This window comes from Oreochromis aureus, linkage group 15, assembly GCF_013358895.1.
Source record: "Oreochromis aureus strain Israel breed Guangdong linkage group 15, ZZ_aureus, whole genome shotgun sequence".
In the NCBI taxonomy this organism is placed as follows: Eukaryota; Metazoa; Chordata; class Actinopteri; order Cichliformes; family Cichlidae; genus Oreochromis; species Oreochromis aureus.
Genome location: NC_052956.1, coordinates 19080116 through 19096065, shown reverse-complemented (window position 1 = coordinate 19096065; position 15950 = coordinate 19080116). Strand labels below are relative to the sequence as shown.

General features: G+C 37.5%; 1 protein-coding gene across 6 annotated transcripts in view; it reads right to left on the bottom strand.

The window, feature by feature from the left end:
* The window catches only part of tbc1d32 (TBC1 domain family, member 32), an 86798-nt gene that overhangs the window by 19711 nt on the left and 51137 nt on the right, over positions 1-15950 (bottom strand). For 5 of the 6 annotated variants that reach the window (XM_039598895.1, XM_039598900.1, XM_039598896.1 and 2 more), the window contains exons 29-30: positions 8779-8848; positions 4814-4929 (exon numbers count right to left, since the gene is read on the bottom strand). In XM_039598895.1, coding sequence (XP_039454829.1) covers positions 4814-4929; positions 8779-8848 — 186 coding nt within the window. The remainder of the gene's footprint in view (positions 1-4813; positions 4930-8778; positions 8849-15950) is intronic. The other variant, XM_039598899.1, reaches the window with a different exon arrangement.

The following is a 15950-nucleotide window of genomic DNA, read 5'->3' as shown; positions in this document are numbered from 1 at the left end:
AATTATTTTTTAATCCTGTAACAGAAATACAAATAACTAACTAGATGTGCATTTTATTAACCACTTGTAAAGCTTAAATTAAAAGATTTTGTTTGTGTTTTAAAGGATCCATAAATATTGTCTCTGTGTCAGAAGACACTGAGCGCTCATAATGGGTTGAATAAAGCGTAAAGCTAATACCAGTTTGATGTCAGCTGACACTGATGCCAGTGAGTGTTATCTACAGAGTGAGTAACACTTTAACAGTCAATTAACCACGATACACCATCAGCTTTGTCACAGCTGAAAAAACAGACTGTAAAGACCCAGTTCTGTCTAGTGTCAGATTCTGAACGTATTAGATGAAAAAATCTTAACCCACAGCCACTGGTAAGCTGATACAAACACATAATTCTTGTGATTTTTGTCTTAATGAGCAGGAGTGGCTGCTTTACATTGTGAACGCAACATTGCACGGACACTGAGAGGCAGACATTAGAAAAAAAAGAAAAACAGCAAACAGGATTTGCAATCAGGCTCCAAGGTTAAAGCTTCCTTTCATCAAGTACGTCTCGAGTGGTTTATTCAGGCTCTGCAGCATTACTCATTAAATTCAGTTCATTTAGACGTTTGATAATTTCATTCAAACCCTGCTGGCAGCAAATAACTGCACTGATATGCGAGTCTGTCCTGTTCCAGGAGAACTGTGGGCCGATTAATCGGGAGTGAGAACACAATCTGGCTCGTCTCCAGAAAACAACCCCAGGCCTATCAACACTTGCTGCTTTTTATGTCTTTCTGCTGAGTTGCTCCCTTTGAACACTGTCACCGTTTAATTTTTCTTTAGGTTAAAATGCACACAGAGAGATTTATTTACATCTTCCCATTGAAAGACTCTCTACATTTCTGCCACAAAGATATCACAGGAGAAAGTTTTAATGAGAAAAAAAGACTAAATGAGCAAATTTCTTCATTTATTACATTGAAATTTATTATTTTTAGTTCATTTCCTCTGAACTCTACAGAAAAAAAGCATGTACCTTCCCAGCATGTTAATTTTAAACTAATTAATCTTGTAAAATGATGTTAAATCTTCACACCAATGCCAGAAAAAAGACAACAGCAGCCTTGATCTGCTTTAAGAATTTACATTCTCATTTCTTAGTAATAGTTTTAAAGGGTACCTATGATAGTTTTCCTTATTTTTTGTCAGATATACACTGTTACTGTGGTGAACGGTCACTTTGAACACAGTCAAAGCTTCAAATAATGAGGTCAGTGTACAAATATTCCCACTGAGCCAAAAGCTCAGGCTTCGGGTGGCTCTAAATGTTCCATTTCAGACAGTGTTTGTTTCCTGTTTTTGGCTCTGTATCATGGCAAAACTGGGGATTTTGCCATAATGCCTGGTCATCTCAGGCGCTCGGCTTGGTCTGCGAGCGCAGAAGCCCCTCCCTCCTGCTGTTCAATGCTGTTTGCAAAGGGGAGCCAATCAGAAGACAGGTGGCTTAACTGCTGAGGAGCTAAAATGTTTTTTGTGACAGATCATAACCTGAATGACTCCAACAGCTTTCTAATTGCTTTTTTTAATGTTTCATGCAAATCTACTCTAACAGAGTCCAAGAATAAAAATATGAAGCTCAAAATAACCATAAAGCACCTCTTTAAATAACTAAATTTATATTTAATGCTTAACCTTTGAACCAACACAGATAAGAAGTCATAAAGCTGTTAAAAAAACCAAAAAAAACAGTAATGCATTATCCTGAGCAAACTCTGTTCAGTGAGCAGACAGGGACAAACAACCGAAACCCAAAGTGTCTGTTTTGTAAGAACCCAAAGTTCTTACTTTTTAGACCATTTTCAAAATTGTTAATACAGAAACATATTCGTGTTTTGCCATGTTTTGACTGGATCCTGTAACAGATTGAGGAAATTGCCATAGATTTGCTTCTGAATGACAAGCATTTGAGATCTTTATATCATTGTTAAGAAAAGGCAAAGACGGGACTCCTTTGTGGATACCCAGTTAAAAGAACTGGAGGATGGCTGTCTGCATTAAAGCTCAATAATGAGGACCAAATCCACAGAAACACAGAAACTTGACACTCACTGTGCACGCTGATAGTTCCATCGGCTTTGATTATCAGTTAAAGATGTCAGCGAGTGCATGATGGGAAGAAACATCTTTTTTCGGCTTAGATGTGTGGAGTCATTTGGCATTTATTTGTATCCTGTTTTAAAGTCAGCAAGGCATGTTATTGCTGACAGTGAACGTGTGAGGATTTCACTTTGAAATGTGGTCAGACGAGTACAGTCTGTCCCAATTTTGGGTTATTCTGTTAATGGAAATGTATGGACAACCTTGGTTAGAACTTCATTACTTAAAGAATATTTGGAGGTCACACAATCACCACTGTATTATTACACCTTGAGCCACCTTAATTCTTTGTAGCATAGAATTAACAAACATTTCTCCGATTTTTGGGCCATACTGACATGAGAGCATCGCACAGTTGCTGCGGATCTGTCAGCTGCGCTTCCGTGATGTTAATTTCCCATTCCACGTCATCCTAAAGGTGTTCTATGGGATTGAGGTCTGGTGACTGTGGAGGCCATTTGACAACAGTCAACTCATAGAATAGTCGCATAGAAGAAACCAGTTTGTGCTTTCTTCTATGACCTAAGCTTACTGAAATTAGTGCCATTATCAATCTGAAAATACTCATCAGAAGTTGAGCACACTGTGCTCATATAGGGACGGACAGCAGAAATACTGTGGCGTTTAAACACATCAATACGCCACACCAGCAGTGTGAACCACTGATTCAAGGCTTTCATGTTGTTTATGCCTGAAGCAATCTGACCATTCTCCTCTGACCTGTGGCATCAGTAAGACTTTTTTTTAATGCTTTTTTGGACCATTCTCTGTAGACTCAGGAGATGGTTGTGGAAAATCCCAGTAGATCAGCAGAGTCTGAAATACTCAGTCCAGCCCATCTGGCATCAGCAACCACGTTCAAAGTCACTTACAGTAAAGCCCTTTTTTCCCCCCATTCTGATGCTCACTTTGAACTTATGCAGATCCTCCTGATCATCTCTGCTTGGCACTGAATTGCTTAGGCACAAGAACTATCTATTGCCCCTGTTTTATATTCATAAATTTATGACAGCGGTTGGAAGCTTAAACTACAGTGTGAATACTTAAATACAATTATAATGCAAGAGTGTGAGCTGGTTAGCTTAACCACTGGCTCAACCCTCAATGACAAATGCATGCTCTTTGATAGTGATTGACAGACAGACCTCATGCATTTGTAATGGATTCTGTCAAGACATCATTTTTAAACGGAGAGCTATAAATAAAACAGTTTCCCCAAAGACAGGAATAACATTTTCATCTGCGATCACCTAATCACCATCAACGAAACCGAAAATCCTCGAAATAAAATACTAACTCAATCACCATCTATACCTTAGATTTAAAATTATTTCTGTTTACCTGAAAAAGTACTTCAGTTCTTTGGGTAAATTTTAGACCAAAATTTCTGCTAATTTTTAAGTATATTAACTTTTTTATTCTTTTTTTTTTTTTTTTAGCTTAAATAGGTACACTGTGTTTTGTGTCAGAAACATTAGCATAAATCTGTTTACAGCTGACATCTGAACACAAAGATAACCAAAAACGAGCTTCTTATCATCAGCTCAAATGTCAGTCCGGTCTAGTACTGTAGCTTCTTTACCAACAAAATGTCAGCATTTTATATTTGTGAGGGCTCTTTATCTTCTCTCTGTGTTTTCATGTTTCAATTGTCTGCTTACAAAGGAAGCTATCTGAAGGAAAAAGGACGCCTGTCAGTTGGTATTTGGGACAAAAGAAGGTTGAACTACTCACTGAGGCGCAGATGGAGCAAGATAATCTATATTGTGTTGATCAGAGCGTGAGACGTGACACTCTCGGTCTCTTTTTCTTTCTTTTAAAAGGGCGACTTGTGGTGTTCTCACACTAGACAGCTGCTACTACAGTCACACACATATACTGATGCCTCAGTAGCCAGAGTGGCACAAAGAAAAAGTTTGTGAAATCTTTAGAGTTGGCAAAACTTCTGTTTTGCTTATTCAAAATAATAGTACATTATATATACATACAGTGAACCTCTGCAGTAATTATTCTGCAATAATTACATCGTTTAAGAAGATGAGCATGTGTTGAATGCGTGGGTTGCAATGGTGCTCATCCATATAAATAAGGCATAAAAGTCAGCTTACAAAAAAGTTATGCTCAAGAAATACTGATGGGTATGAATTATGCCCAACGACAAACTGTTTACAGATGGAGGAAATTCAGGACGGCTGCTCTCCTGAACAGTAGATGTCCTGCAAAGGTCATCGCTGCGAAACCTACAAAACCTGCTACGATCTTTGTTCATATGTTCATTATAAGAAAAACCCTGAACAAGCAGGGGAAACTGCTGCTCTCTACAAAAATATTCATATACAGTGTAGAACGCTACGTTTGAAACCTAATTTCAGCAGTCACCGCATGATGTCAGGAACATCATGGAGGGGTAAGGCCATCATTTCACCAACCAAAGGTAAGCAGAGGTTCGGTGATACACTGACACAAAACAGACACAAATAACTAAAAAAAACCAGTTGAAATATTTTCTTATTTTCCAAATTCAGGTTTTGAAATGACCAAATGCAACATTAATGTATTTAAAAAATAAAATGTTATGACAAAAGAACATTTGTCAGATGGGTGACTAACATTTACAGCCACAGTGTGTCCATTTACTGTGAATTTTTATAGTATGGACTCTGTAAAGGATACTGAGCTCTGATGAAGTTTTAACTCTCTGCGCGGACAAGAAGATCTTCACATGCTTCATTAGCAGAGCTAGGTCATTTGCAGCTTCTTCTTTCAGCAGCCTGAGGTAAATCCCATACCTGCGAATATAAATGAAATGTATGAAACACACATCTTCAAGTGCGAACCCTTTATAGATCAGTCTTCCTTTGTTTTTTAAAACATCTGTGCTGTTCAAACCTTCTGTTTGTAAGAAGCAACCAATTGGAAGAAAACTGGTTTAATGAATGCAGAGCTAAATTTTAACAAGAATTATCTTGAACTGTGAAACATGCAAAGCTATGCTGTAAGATTTCAAGAATAAAATCATGTTGGAATAATAGCTCTGCTTTTACTACTTTACTTCTTTATTACTTTTCATCTGTTTCATATCTCTTCTTTTATTTCCCCATCATTTTAAATTACTGAAATGAAAACCTATAAAATGTACTGTGGAAATATTAATTTTTAAAAAATGATCATTTCTCAGCATGACCATTTTTCTTTCAGTTCCCAGAATCACTCATGAAAGTCACATTGCCCAATGGGATACTTTATATCAAACTGAGAGATAAAGCAACATTGAAGTCTAAAGCAAATACCCCAGAGGAGTCCTCAAAACTTCATTCAACAAGTCCAGTGTCGCAAGTAAAAGATTAATTATAATTTCATGTTCAACAACTTTTAATCCTATAACACCCACCACTCTGCGGGTAATGTTTGCACTCTGTGTTGATACCAGAATAAAAAATGCGGCACTCTGTTCTCCTGGACAGGCACAGAAACTTTTCAGCTGCAGAGCCCCCTTCGGAGTAGGTGCTCAGAAAGAGTTATATTCACTGTGTAATGTAGCAGCGGGGTGTCGTTAAAGGCAGAAACAAGCAGTGTGAGAACAGTAACACAAGTCAGAGGGTCTATTGTGGGAAAAATAAAGAACAGAACAAGTAGTACATGCAGTGATGCCATTAAGCATCTTTGGCAGTTGCACAAGTACAGGGCAGCAATATCAGGAAACTCCTGTCTATCCTGCAGCATGTTTGTTTCAACAAAGTGCATTTTTAAACTCACCTATCTCTGTTGTTAAGATAAGGTTATTTTCACTTAAAGCTCCTCAGTAAAATTAGGGCTCACCTCCATCCACATGACTTTGAGAGAGTAATTTGAAACTTTGTTACCTCTTAATTAGACTTTTATAATTCTTTGGAGGTTGGCCCTAATCAGTCATTACAGCAGCTCACTTTTTGACAGGTGTGCTCACATTCCACCTGTACTGGCTTCCAGTCCATTTCAGGATCAGCTTTAATATTTCACAACCATTTGGTGCCTCTCTACTTAGCTGAAGTCTTAAAGCAGCACACTCGTGCCAAAGCCCTGAAGTCTACAAACCAACTGATCTTGGATGTTCCTTGATCCAGGCTCTAAAACAGAGGCCACACTGCCTTTTCGATGTTAGCCTCTATATTCAGGGGCAACTGCCCAGTCACTCAGTCATTATAAAACACTATTATAAACCTATTTATTTTCTCCAGCTTTCAGTTGAGCATGATTTCCAAGTTTTTATTGTGCAAGCACGGTTGTTTAATTTGAGGATGTTTTATGCTTTTGTTGTGTATTTTACTGCACATTTATTGTTGATTTAGTGAGTGTTAATTACATTTTGTATAGCATGTACTGCAGTTCGGTCAGCTAAGGGTGTATTAATGTGCTGTAAAAAATAAACACTGACTCAACTTCTATATCTCAAATCAGTCAGCTCTGACAATTTTCTGAATGACGGCTAACAAAAGTGTCTCCAGCTGCTGAACTGAGAAACAAAAAAAAACTTTCAGTCTTCTCCCTTTTTGTCTTTTGTGCACATTTGCAGCTTTAAGTCATGTTGATGCTGAGGTGAATTCTAATGTTACAGCTTTGAGTTCACAAGCTTGTTGAAAATGAAAGTGAGCTTTTACATTTTTTAGATGGCTTAAATATGCTATAGGTTAAAGTGGCAAAAGACACCTTTTTATCTTTCTCTTGGTTTTTCCAAGTGATATTACTTTTGGGGCAGCAAGACCAGATCGCTTTCCATTTTTTTTTCTAGAGTAGGTGCTCAGAATAAGCAACACCTTTGTGTACAGAGAGATAAGAAAGAGGCACATACACTGAAAAGGTAGAGTGAAACGGTTGTATTTTTTTAAACAGAGAAACCAGACCTTCAGTGATGTACTAGCTCATCCAGCTCCTAATCCATCACAATTCACAGGGTATTAACAAAGCGATAAATGTTACTGCTTATACACAAACGAGTAACTACAGAGGTTTGAGTTGGGGTGAGCAAAAGAAAACATTAGGAGATATAGTATGAGTGTTCATTTGGTCTATAATGGAGATATAAAAGCAGACAGAAATTCTTTAGGAAGTGTAGATTGGTATTGGTATGATGTTTTGAAAAATGAAAGATGGAAACAGTTCATACTTAATGTGAAAGTAACAGAAAATATACTCTCACTCTTCTGTGCTGTAAAAATAAGACTTTATTTTCCTTTCACTTTGCAGTGGCAAACAGAACTGCATAGTGATGGAGTCCCATAGCGAAGAAAACTAAAGGCAGATAAAGCCATTATTTTCACTGCCAAGAGGCTTATATGTAGATTGGTTCGGTTTGCCTGTTTGTTTGTCAGCAGGATTACTCAAAAAGTAATTGAAGGTTTGGCATGAAAATTTTACCAGTAATGGTGTTTGGCTCATGTTAGGAGTGATTAACTTTTGGAGTCAATTCTGATGTGGATCTGAAAATCTTTAGGAGTTTGTAGAGCAAGAAAGGAAAAACATGGATATTTTGCATCGTATCTCCATACGCATATTAAACTGAAAAAAGGAAAAAAAATTGAGACATTGTTTTCTTGATAAAAATATCACAAATCAGTTGGAGACTCGATTTAAGCACTGTCAGTAGGAAATGTTTAGACTTGAGGGAGTGGGATTGCTCTTTTTTAACCGCCTAAGACCCGAACTCTTTCATTGCATGCAATTTTAATTTCTCTTTGCTATTTGGGCTGATTGTTTTTACATTCATCAGGTCCCATAGAATTATCTTTTTACATGATTTTGCTCTACAAGGGCCGGAAATCCACATCTGAGGAAATTTGTTTTAAATTTCGATAGAACAGTGGCAGCATAATGTCCTTGTAAGAGATATCAGGCCCTATAGAGTAAAATTTAGTATTGTGAACAACCCAAAATGTGATGCCCACATATGTGGACGCCAGGTCATAGGAGGTTCAGGGTGGTAAGATTATGCAATTAATTTTCCGACAGCCACCGAGCTTTGCTATTCTGTTAAAACCAAACCAACTTACATCTTCAACATCAGCTCTACTTTCTCTTTAGTGCTATTTCTCCAACGTCAGCATGCTTACATGCTAAACTGAGATGCTGAACACAGTAAACTTTATGCCTGCTGAACATCAGCATGCTATTATCATTGTAAGTCAAAGATGTCAGTGTTGAGCAGAAAAACACACCACTGCGTTAAGGTGATGATGCTTGTTTTCATGTGGAGCCCAGTGGTGAAGACGGGGGTATTGAAACAACTGATTAGGACCGTGTCAACATTCATCAGCACCTAATTATTGAAGCAAAAGTAACTGCAAAAAGATTCAAACTGAGTGAGACACAGCTTCTAGCCTGCACCTATGCTTTCCCCATCCAGTATGAAATGTAACTTTCTCCTCACATTCATTGTGAACGTAGACACTACAAAATAAAAATTAAGGTACATGCACATTAGTCCCATCGCAGTGATTTAGACTCTTTTTAAGAGATACTTTAGGGTAGTTACTTCCATGGAGCTCACAGTTGAGTGATTCTAAGACTTTACTGAAATAGTTTATACACAGCAGGCTCTCCTTCTGCTGTAAGAAGCCTAATTAAATAAGGGTTTATGAGCTAAAGAAAATCCCTTTACATACTTCAGACAGGTGTTGATTCCCAGCTGTTCCACAGATGATAATACGGCATTCTTCACAGTCTTCTCCTCTGCTATAAAACAGGATGAAAAAAAGATGTGGTTGTTACCAAGCAATGCATTTCACTGAGAGGGTATATAAAAGGAGGTTTGGGTGGAAAACTACCTATACATTCCTAACAGCTTATATTATTGCAATGGGAAATGGAAAAACATGACAGCATATCATGAATTGCTACTTTTTAAGACACCAGAGATGTAATGTTGTGTCTAGGTAACTTTGTAGCTGGCAGTTTTACAACAGTCGTTTGGCTTTAATTGTGATGTTTGCGAGGTAGCGTGACATCAAGGTGACTTGGGTAATATCAGTAAAAGTCAGCCATGGGTAATTTAACAGCAGCATTTTGACAGTGTAGAGCAGCAGAGCAATAACTCAGGAGTTTAGGGCTGTGGCAGGGTTTTTGAAAAAAGAAGTGAAAACTGAAGTGAGAACGCTCTTTATCTCAAGACCTTTTCTTTCTCTGTGAGTCACATGGTGAGGCTACAGCAACTGAAAATACAGGCCAGTTTTAGAGTCATGAAAACAAAAACAGCTCGGATGCAATCAGCTCTCATGGGCTCTTACTTAGTGCCAGTATTTGTTCAAAATCATTAAAAATATATTCGTCTTTGGAGTTGCAGTTGTCACTGTGCGGATAGAACGACAAATGAAGTAATAACAGTGGGAGGACTAACATTTTGTTTTGGAAGATGTTTGAACTGCTTCCTGGCTTTGGGGAATACTGATATTATTACATCTGTGCAAATGGATCCCCAGCTTCAGACAGTTTATGGGAGGATGATGAGAACATTTGAACAATTAATATGAGTATTATCCAGACACCATCAGTGGCAGGAAAAACTTCAAATCCAATTTACAGGCTAATGGTGCAGAAAAATGCAAGGGAAATGATGGTAACAGTAGCTGTAATCTACATATCGGAGTTATAATTCAACATTGTTGCCATCCAAAATATCAAAGCTGACCAATGTGGATTAATCACAGGCCATCAAATCTTGTATTAATTGAGAGAAAATGGCTTTTGATGAGGGCATGAATCTATGCCAGGATAGTTGGTTCTGTCATTTCTCTCACTCTTCTCCCTATATATTAAAATCTGTGAAAACCTCTAGCTGATGGCAATTACTGTCTAATGGAGATGAATCCTCTTCTTGTTGTATTTATTCCCTCCCTGCCCATTTCTCTCTCCTCAGCATTAAGCCACCAGAGTGTATTTTGCAGTTTCTAATAACTATAATCACAATCATTTAACAAGATACACTATGAAAGGTGGCACATCTGATTTATCTCTGACATTAGTTGTGACAATTTGTACTTAGTTTAGGTGTAGCTGCGAAGCTTATGAAGAGTAATATCACAAATCTGCAGCTGTGAGTTGATTTAGTTCCCAGACTCTGTGCAATCCCCTGTGCTTCAGAGAAATTAAAACAAAAGTAATATTAAAAATAAAGAAGCCTGAAAGTGTTAGGACTTAACGGAGTGAGAGGTAGTTATGAAATCCATTTAGAGATATGAGCATACATCATTTACGACAATATATCCAAGAATGTCTGCAGCTGTAAAAATAAAGGCATGACCAAATTAAAAGCTCAATAAAAAAAAAGCAAGGAAATTTTGAATAACCGTGAACTAAAAAATAAATAAAAAATAGAAAATAAAAAATGAATCACTGAACTCACGCTAACATGCTCAGAAAATTCCAAATATCTAGGTTTTCTGCTTTTCTAACTTTTCTAGACATCATTAGACAGAGATTCATGTGAGAATGCAAAAGTCCGACACAACGGGATCAAACGTTTAACCTGCCATGTCCGCGAGATTTCGGATTGCACCAGTATAAGAAAAACAGAGCTAACGGTGTACATTCAGCAATAGCAAGCGTGCTGCTTCCTGTCCACTCCATCCAGGCAGTGGGCTCACCTAAACCAGTATTTGCACTTGTGTGAACCTGTCTGAAGCAGGCTATTTGCCATGATATGAGGACAGAAAAATGGAAAATTTCACAACCTGATTTTTCTGAAACTCTAAGTTCACACGTGAAAAAGACTTGAAGAACCTCATGTTTCGAAAGCACCTCCTCTATTTTAGTGCTAGAAACTAAGTACAGGGAGCCTACATCTCCTATGACTAACTGTCTGACAACCACTCAAACACTCATCAAGTTTGGGGATGGCAGCAGCACATTGGTTGTGACAGCCAGCAAATGTCAGACCGCCTACAAGGAGCACCTTTAAGCACCTTGTAACTCTAATATGAACCTTAAACCCAACAAGTGTTGCAGCAGGTCATTCAAACCCTGCTGCACTTGCTGGGATGTTTCTGCCGTGACATCTGCCTAAAACACTGCCAGAAGAGGGAAATGCATCATGTGATTAATAACAATAATAAAAACAATTTCTTCTAACTAATCTCCATTTACAGCAACTTGCAGCATCTCAGAATGGGGGAAAGGGAATGCAATTTTGATGTTTTTCAGGCAATACTTAAAAGCAGAGACTTTAAAAAGTTTGAGGATGTGGATTAAAAAAAATCCTTTTAAATTATTATTTTATCTGAGCAGGCATAGATCTCTGTAACACAAAAGATGCTCCTCATGGGATGCAGTAACCCAATTTCAACAGGGAGCTGAGATAAATGAGATTGCTGGACAGCTGCCTTCAGGAGTCAGGGCCATGGCAGGTGATGAGATATAACTCTGAACGGTGAACTGAAAGCGGTTAACACTTGGCAAATGAGCCTGCTCTCTCCATACAATAGGAGTGTCAAGCTGGGCAGCGTGACTTTGACTAGTCAATGCTAAACCCCACTGGGTATTTTTCCATGTCACATGCAGACAATTACACACAAATGTAACTGGCAGATTGCAGAATTCAACAAGAGTCCTGACTGCTATCTGGTCTCCTTTATGGGCTGTTGTAACTGAAGCAGACCACAGGTCAAAATGGCAAAAGCTCTGTTTCTGTGTACTTGTGTCACTTACACTGTGTGGACATAAATCTAGCTTTTAGCAACAAAATTAGTGTGTATTTAGTCAAAGTTCATACAGAACCAAGCCTTACAACGCAGAACCCATCTTAAAATATCTTCAGGCTCTTATCTGTCCAATTAATTTGAAGCATTACATAAATTAACTGAAATTTCATTTGTCATAGGTACACAAAAACTGTATCTACAGTATCACCAGTGAGAAAATATTTTCCCAAAAATACGGATTTAAGATTATTTTTACCCTGGAAGCTGTTGCTGTTACTGAATTCACCCATAGTATGCATCTATACATAAAAATCCTGAACAGAAATCTATGCCTCTCTCTTATAATGTAACTCTGACAGATGTGAATTCCAGTATATCATATACGGTCAAAGTGTGTCAAAAACATCACAAAGTTCAAGCCTGAAATCTCTCCAAAAGAAAAGGACTAAAAAATATTAGCATCAGCAATCTGACATGTAAAATGTGGGTGGACTATTTTCCACAACAGCTCTGTGTTAATGAAATTATGCAAATAAGATTGTGACTGATCCTAAAAATGAAGCATTACAAAAATGTGAGACAATATGAAAGAAAGAAAGCGGAAGTACAAACAACTCTGATGTGTGTTTGTGAATTTAGATAAATAAATCATCAAAACAAACACCCAGAATTAAAGTTCTTCATCAGTCCCCAGAGAAGTGACGCCTTTTTGCTGACAGACACAGCACTACAGACAGATGCTGCCTTTTATTAGCTGTCTCCCTGCCACAAATGACTGTCTACTAATTCATAGATCCAAGTGAATGCTTTTACTCTCATGAATTATCTTGACAGCTTTTCTTTTAGTAGCTCAGACACATTTGGGATGATGTTACTTATAAAGTCTGTCAAATTTGAACACTGTTTCAAAACTTTTTATTGCATGACACACCACGCGCATGAAGAATGTTCATTCTTATGGCAATTACAGTTAAATTCCAAACTATACATGTCAAACCATCCAACTCTATACTGTAGGCTTAACCACACTCTCAATTATTTTCATTTAGTACATACACCCTTACTGCTTCAACAGGAATTAAGAGGGTAAGCGGCAGCCAGGTGCTGCTGATTAAATGTAATTGATTCACTGATCATCAGCAAGTGTGAGCACCTCTATAAAAGCAAAGTTTCAACAGGTTGCTGATCTGGAGCGTTCAGGTGATGCAATGCCAGAAGTGGATGTCCCAGAATTTTCACCCAAGGCCAAACTATGCTCTGAGGAAAAAACCTCAAGAGCTTTATATCAGACTTGTTCTCTACAAAGAACGTGGCAGGACAGCTTAAGTTTGTAAAGTTGCATCTAAAAAAACCCCATAAGACTCCTGGAAAAACAAAACGGCGCTTGTTTAATAATGTGCTTGGAAACATTCTTACCCTGTGCAAAAAGCAAGTGCAAGTATGCATGTATGACCTTAAGAGAACTGTGCATGAATGAATGCTTGCAAATCTCAATGGACAGAAGCAGCATTGTAAAGAAGAATTGTTTAAATATTCTCCACAACCATGTGAGAGACTGATGAAGTCATACAGAAAATAAGTATTTCAAAGATCATACAAGCTACTAAATCATAGGGAATCGTGGGTTTTCCTTCATAGAGTATAGAGCAGTCATTCTCAAACTGTGGCACGTGTACCACTGGTGGTACGTGGGCTCCCTCTAGTGGTACGTAGGAAGTCTCCCCCAAAAAAATTAAGATTAAATAATATACCACGTTCTGACTGAGGGATTTCTGAAAAATTAAAACGTACAGCTGTGCTATCACTTCCGACATAAATGAAGACAGAAAACTAAACAGTAGTGACGTTTACAGGGTTACTGACGTTGGGCTAGCTCGTATATAATGATGTGCTATGCATTGGCTAGCTACACAGCTATAGTTGGCATAATATAAACACACTGAAGCTGGAAGATGAACGCCAACTTTTTTCCACTTGATGGTTAGGGACAAATGCAGTTGCATGGCAGGATCCTGCAAACGGACCAAACTTCAGTCAGGAGAACAACTGAGATAATCCATCCACAATATGAGGTTAGTCATTAATTTACTGCTGCATGGGCTGGGCTGTAGTTACATCGTAAGGTTTTAAAAACTGAGCTTTAACAGCGGTAATAAAAACCGAGAGTGGCCGACAGTGATCACTTCCTTTTTTAGGGGCTTGTACAGATTAATTAGAACAAGATACAAAGCATTAAAACATGTTAAAAACACAACAACCTTAATGAACGATTAGTTTGGACCAGGAAACAGGGTTCATACGTCATTACTTAAAGATTGGATATCCCACCTGCTGTGAATGTTTTAATGCAGTACAGTTGTTCTTATTGTCACATCCTGTATATGACACTTAATAACATTCATATAAGAAATTAAATTGTCTAGTGTAAACTGTATATGGTGTTAAATAGGCCTATACTACTGTAATTTAATGTCGGTCATAAGGGTGGTACTTCAAGAGCCATATATTTTATGAGGTGGTACTCATCGTGAGAAGTTTGAGAACCACTGGTATAGAGCATAGAGCCCTATGAAAACTTTCTTTTTCACATGATTCTCACTCCTGGAAAACCTCAAGCTTCTACCAAGTCATCTTTTAAACTGCAGCTTAAAACCTTACTGTCACCGGGTAAAATATGAAGCTATTTATACAGATAGTGCACCGTCTTGTACCTTTTTATTCTTCCATTTAATCAATTTCATTTTATGTACGTTCTGTTTATCTTCTATTTTAAATCCTGTATTGTTTTATACCACCAGTATTTTACAGTGTGTCCTTATATTTTTATGTCCCTTGAAAAGCACTTGAAATAAGCAACATAAACTTAGCCCTATCTACCAAGTCCAGCAAGTGAAACAAATCTTGGTTTTATATGTTGAGTAATCATTAGAGAAGACCACAGTGAAATGGTTTTCACTTACATTTTAGCAGCAGTGTGCTTTATATCTGATCACCTCCCAGTAATTTAGATTTAGGCATTCAAGACTAAAATTCAAAGGATACTTTTGCCAACACCTGGGTTGTGGGTGTATCCAAATGCTCCAAAAAGCTCTTATGTCATCAAATCTTCTGGTAATTATGAACAGACAAATTGTGCATTGTTTGTGTATTGACAGAGAGGTGGGAAAATTACTTGTAGAAAATGTGTATGAAAGAAAGATTATTGATATCATAGCCTTAGAAAAACAAATAAAAAATGAAATCATAATAAACATGTCAGTGTCAGACATCAGAATATTACAAAGTTCAAAATGTTGTTCTACAATGAAATCTTGTGTTTTTACAGGTGTTCTGAGACACAGAAAATTTCAAACAATGATTCAGAAAATCTCTTTACTGTAAAAATAATCAGCACTTGTCAGAAATTTTCTGGAGTGCAGTTTAATAGCTAATGCACTGTTAATGTTATTTCAGTATTTCACACCCACTTCTTTTAATAGCTTAAGTGCCCTTGCTGGATATAATTGAGCCACATTTAGCTAAGTAGAGGGAAATTAAATTTACTGTTAAACAATGACTGTGGTTAAAATACAACTATGATTAATGGAGTATGCATTCAGTATGGAAAGCCAAAGTGTACGCTTTTGTTAAACTTGCCAAAACTAAAGCATCCATAATATTCTGACCTGCCTCTGATAATATTTTTCAGCTTTAGCAATAAAAAAAAATTACAATGCGTATTAACAGTTGCCTGCACTTAATATAATAAATGTGTGTATTACAGAGGTTAGAGTGCATGCTGTCATCATATGGGAAACTGGCTATTGCCATAAACAACACATTTGCATAAAAATCAATTTGGCTGCAGAAGAAAGTCAAATGTGTTTGAGTAACACAATAATGGGTGGCAGGCCTGTGTGTTATTATTGCGAGACCTATGGACAGAAGTCTCCCACAGAGAAATACAGGCCTTGTTTGACTGAGCAGATTATTGAAGAAAACAACAGTTTTACCATTTGATCTTTACAGACACAGCTCTCCCCACCTGCACTCCCCTATTCTGTAGTTCATGTGGCATCAGAAAGGAACAACAAGGAGCACACACACCTGCGTTCACAACAAATAGCATTTTGATACCACAAAGCATTTGCCAGACTATATTG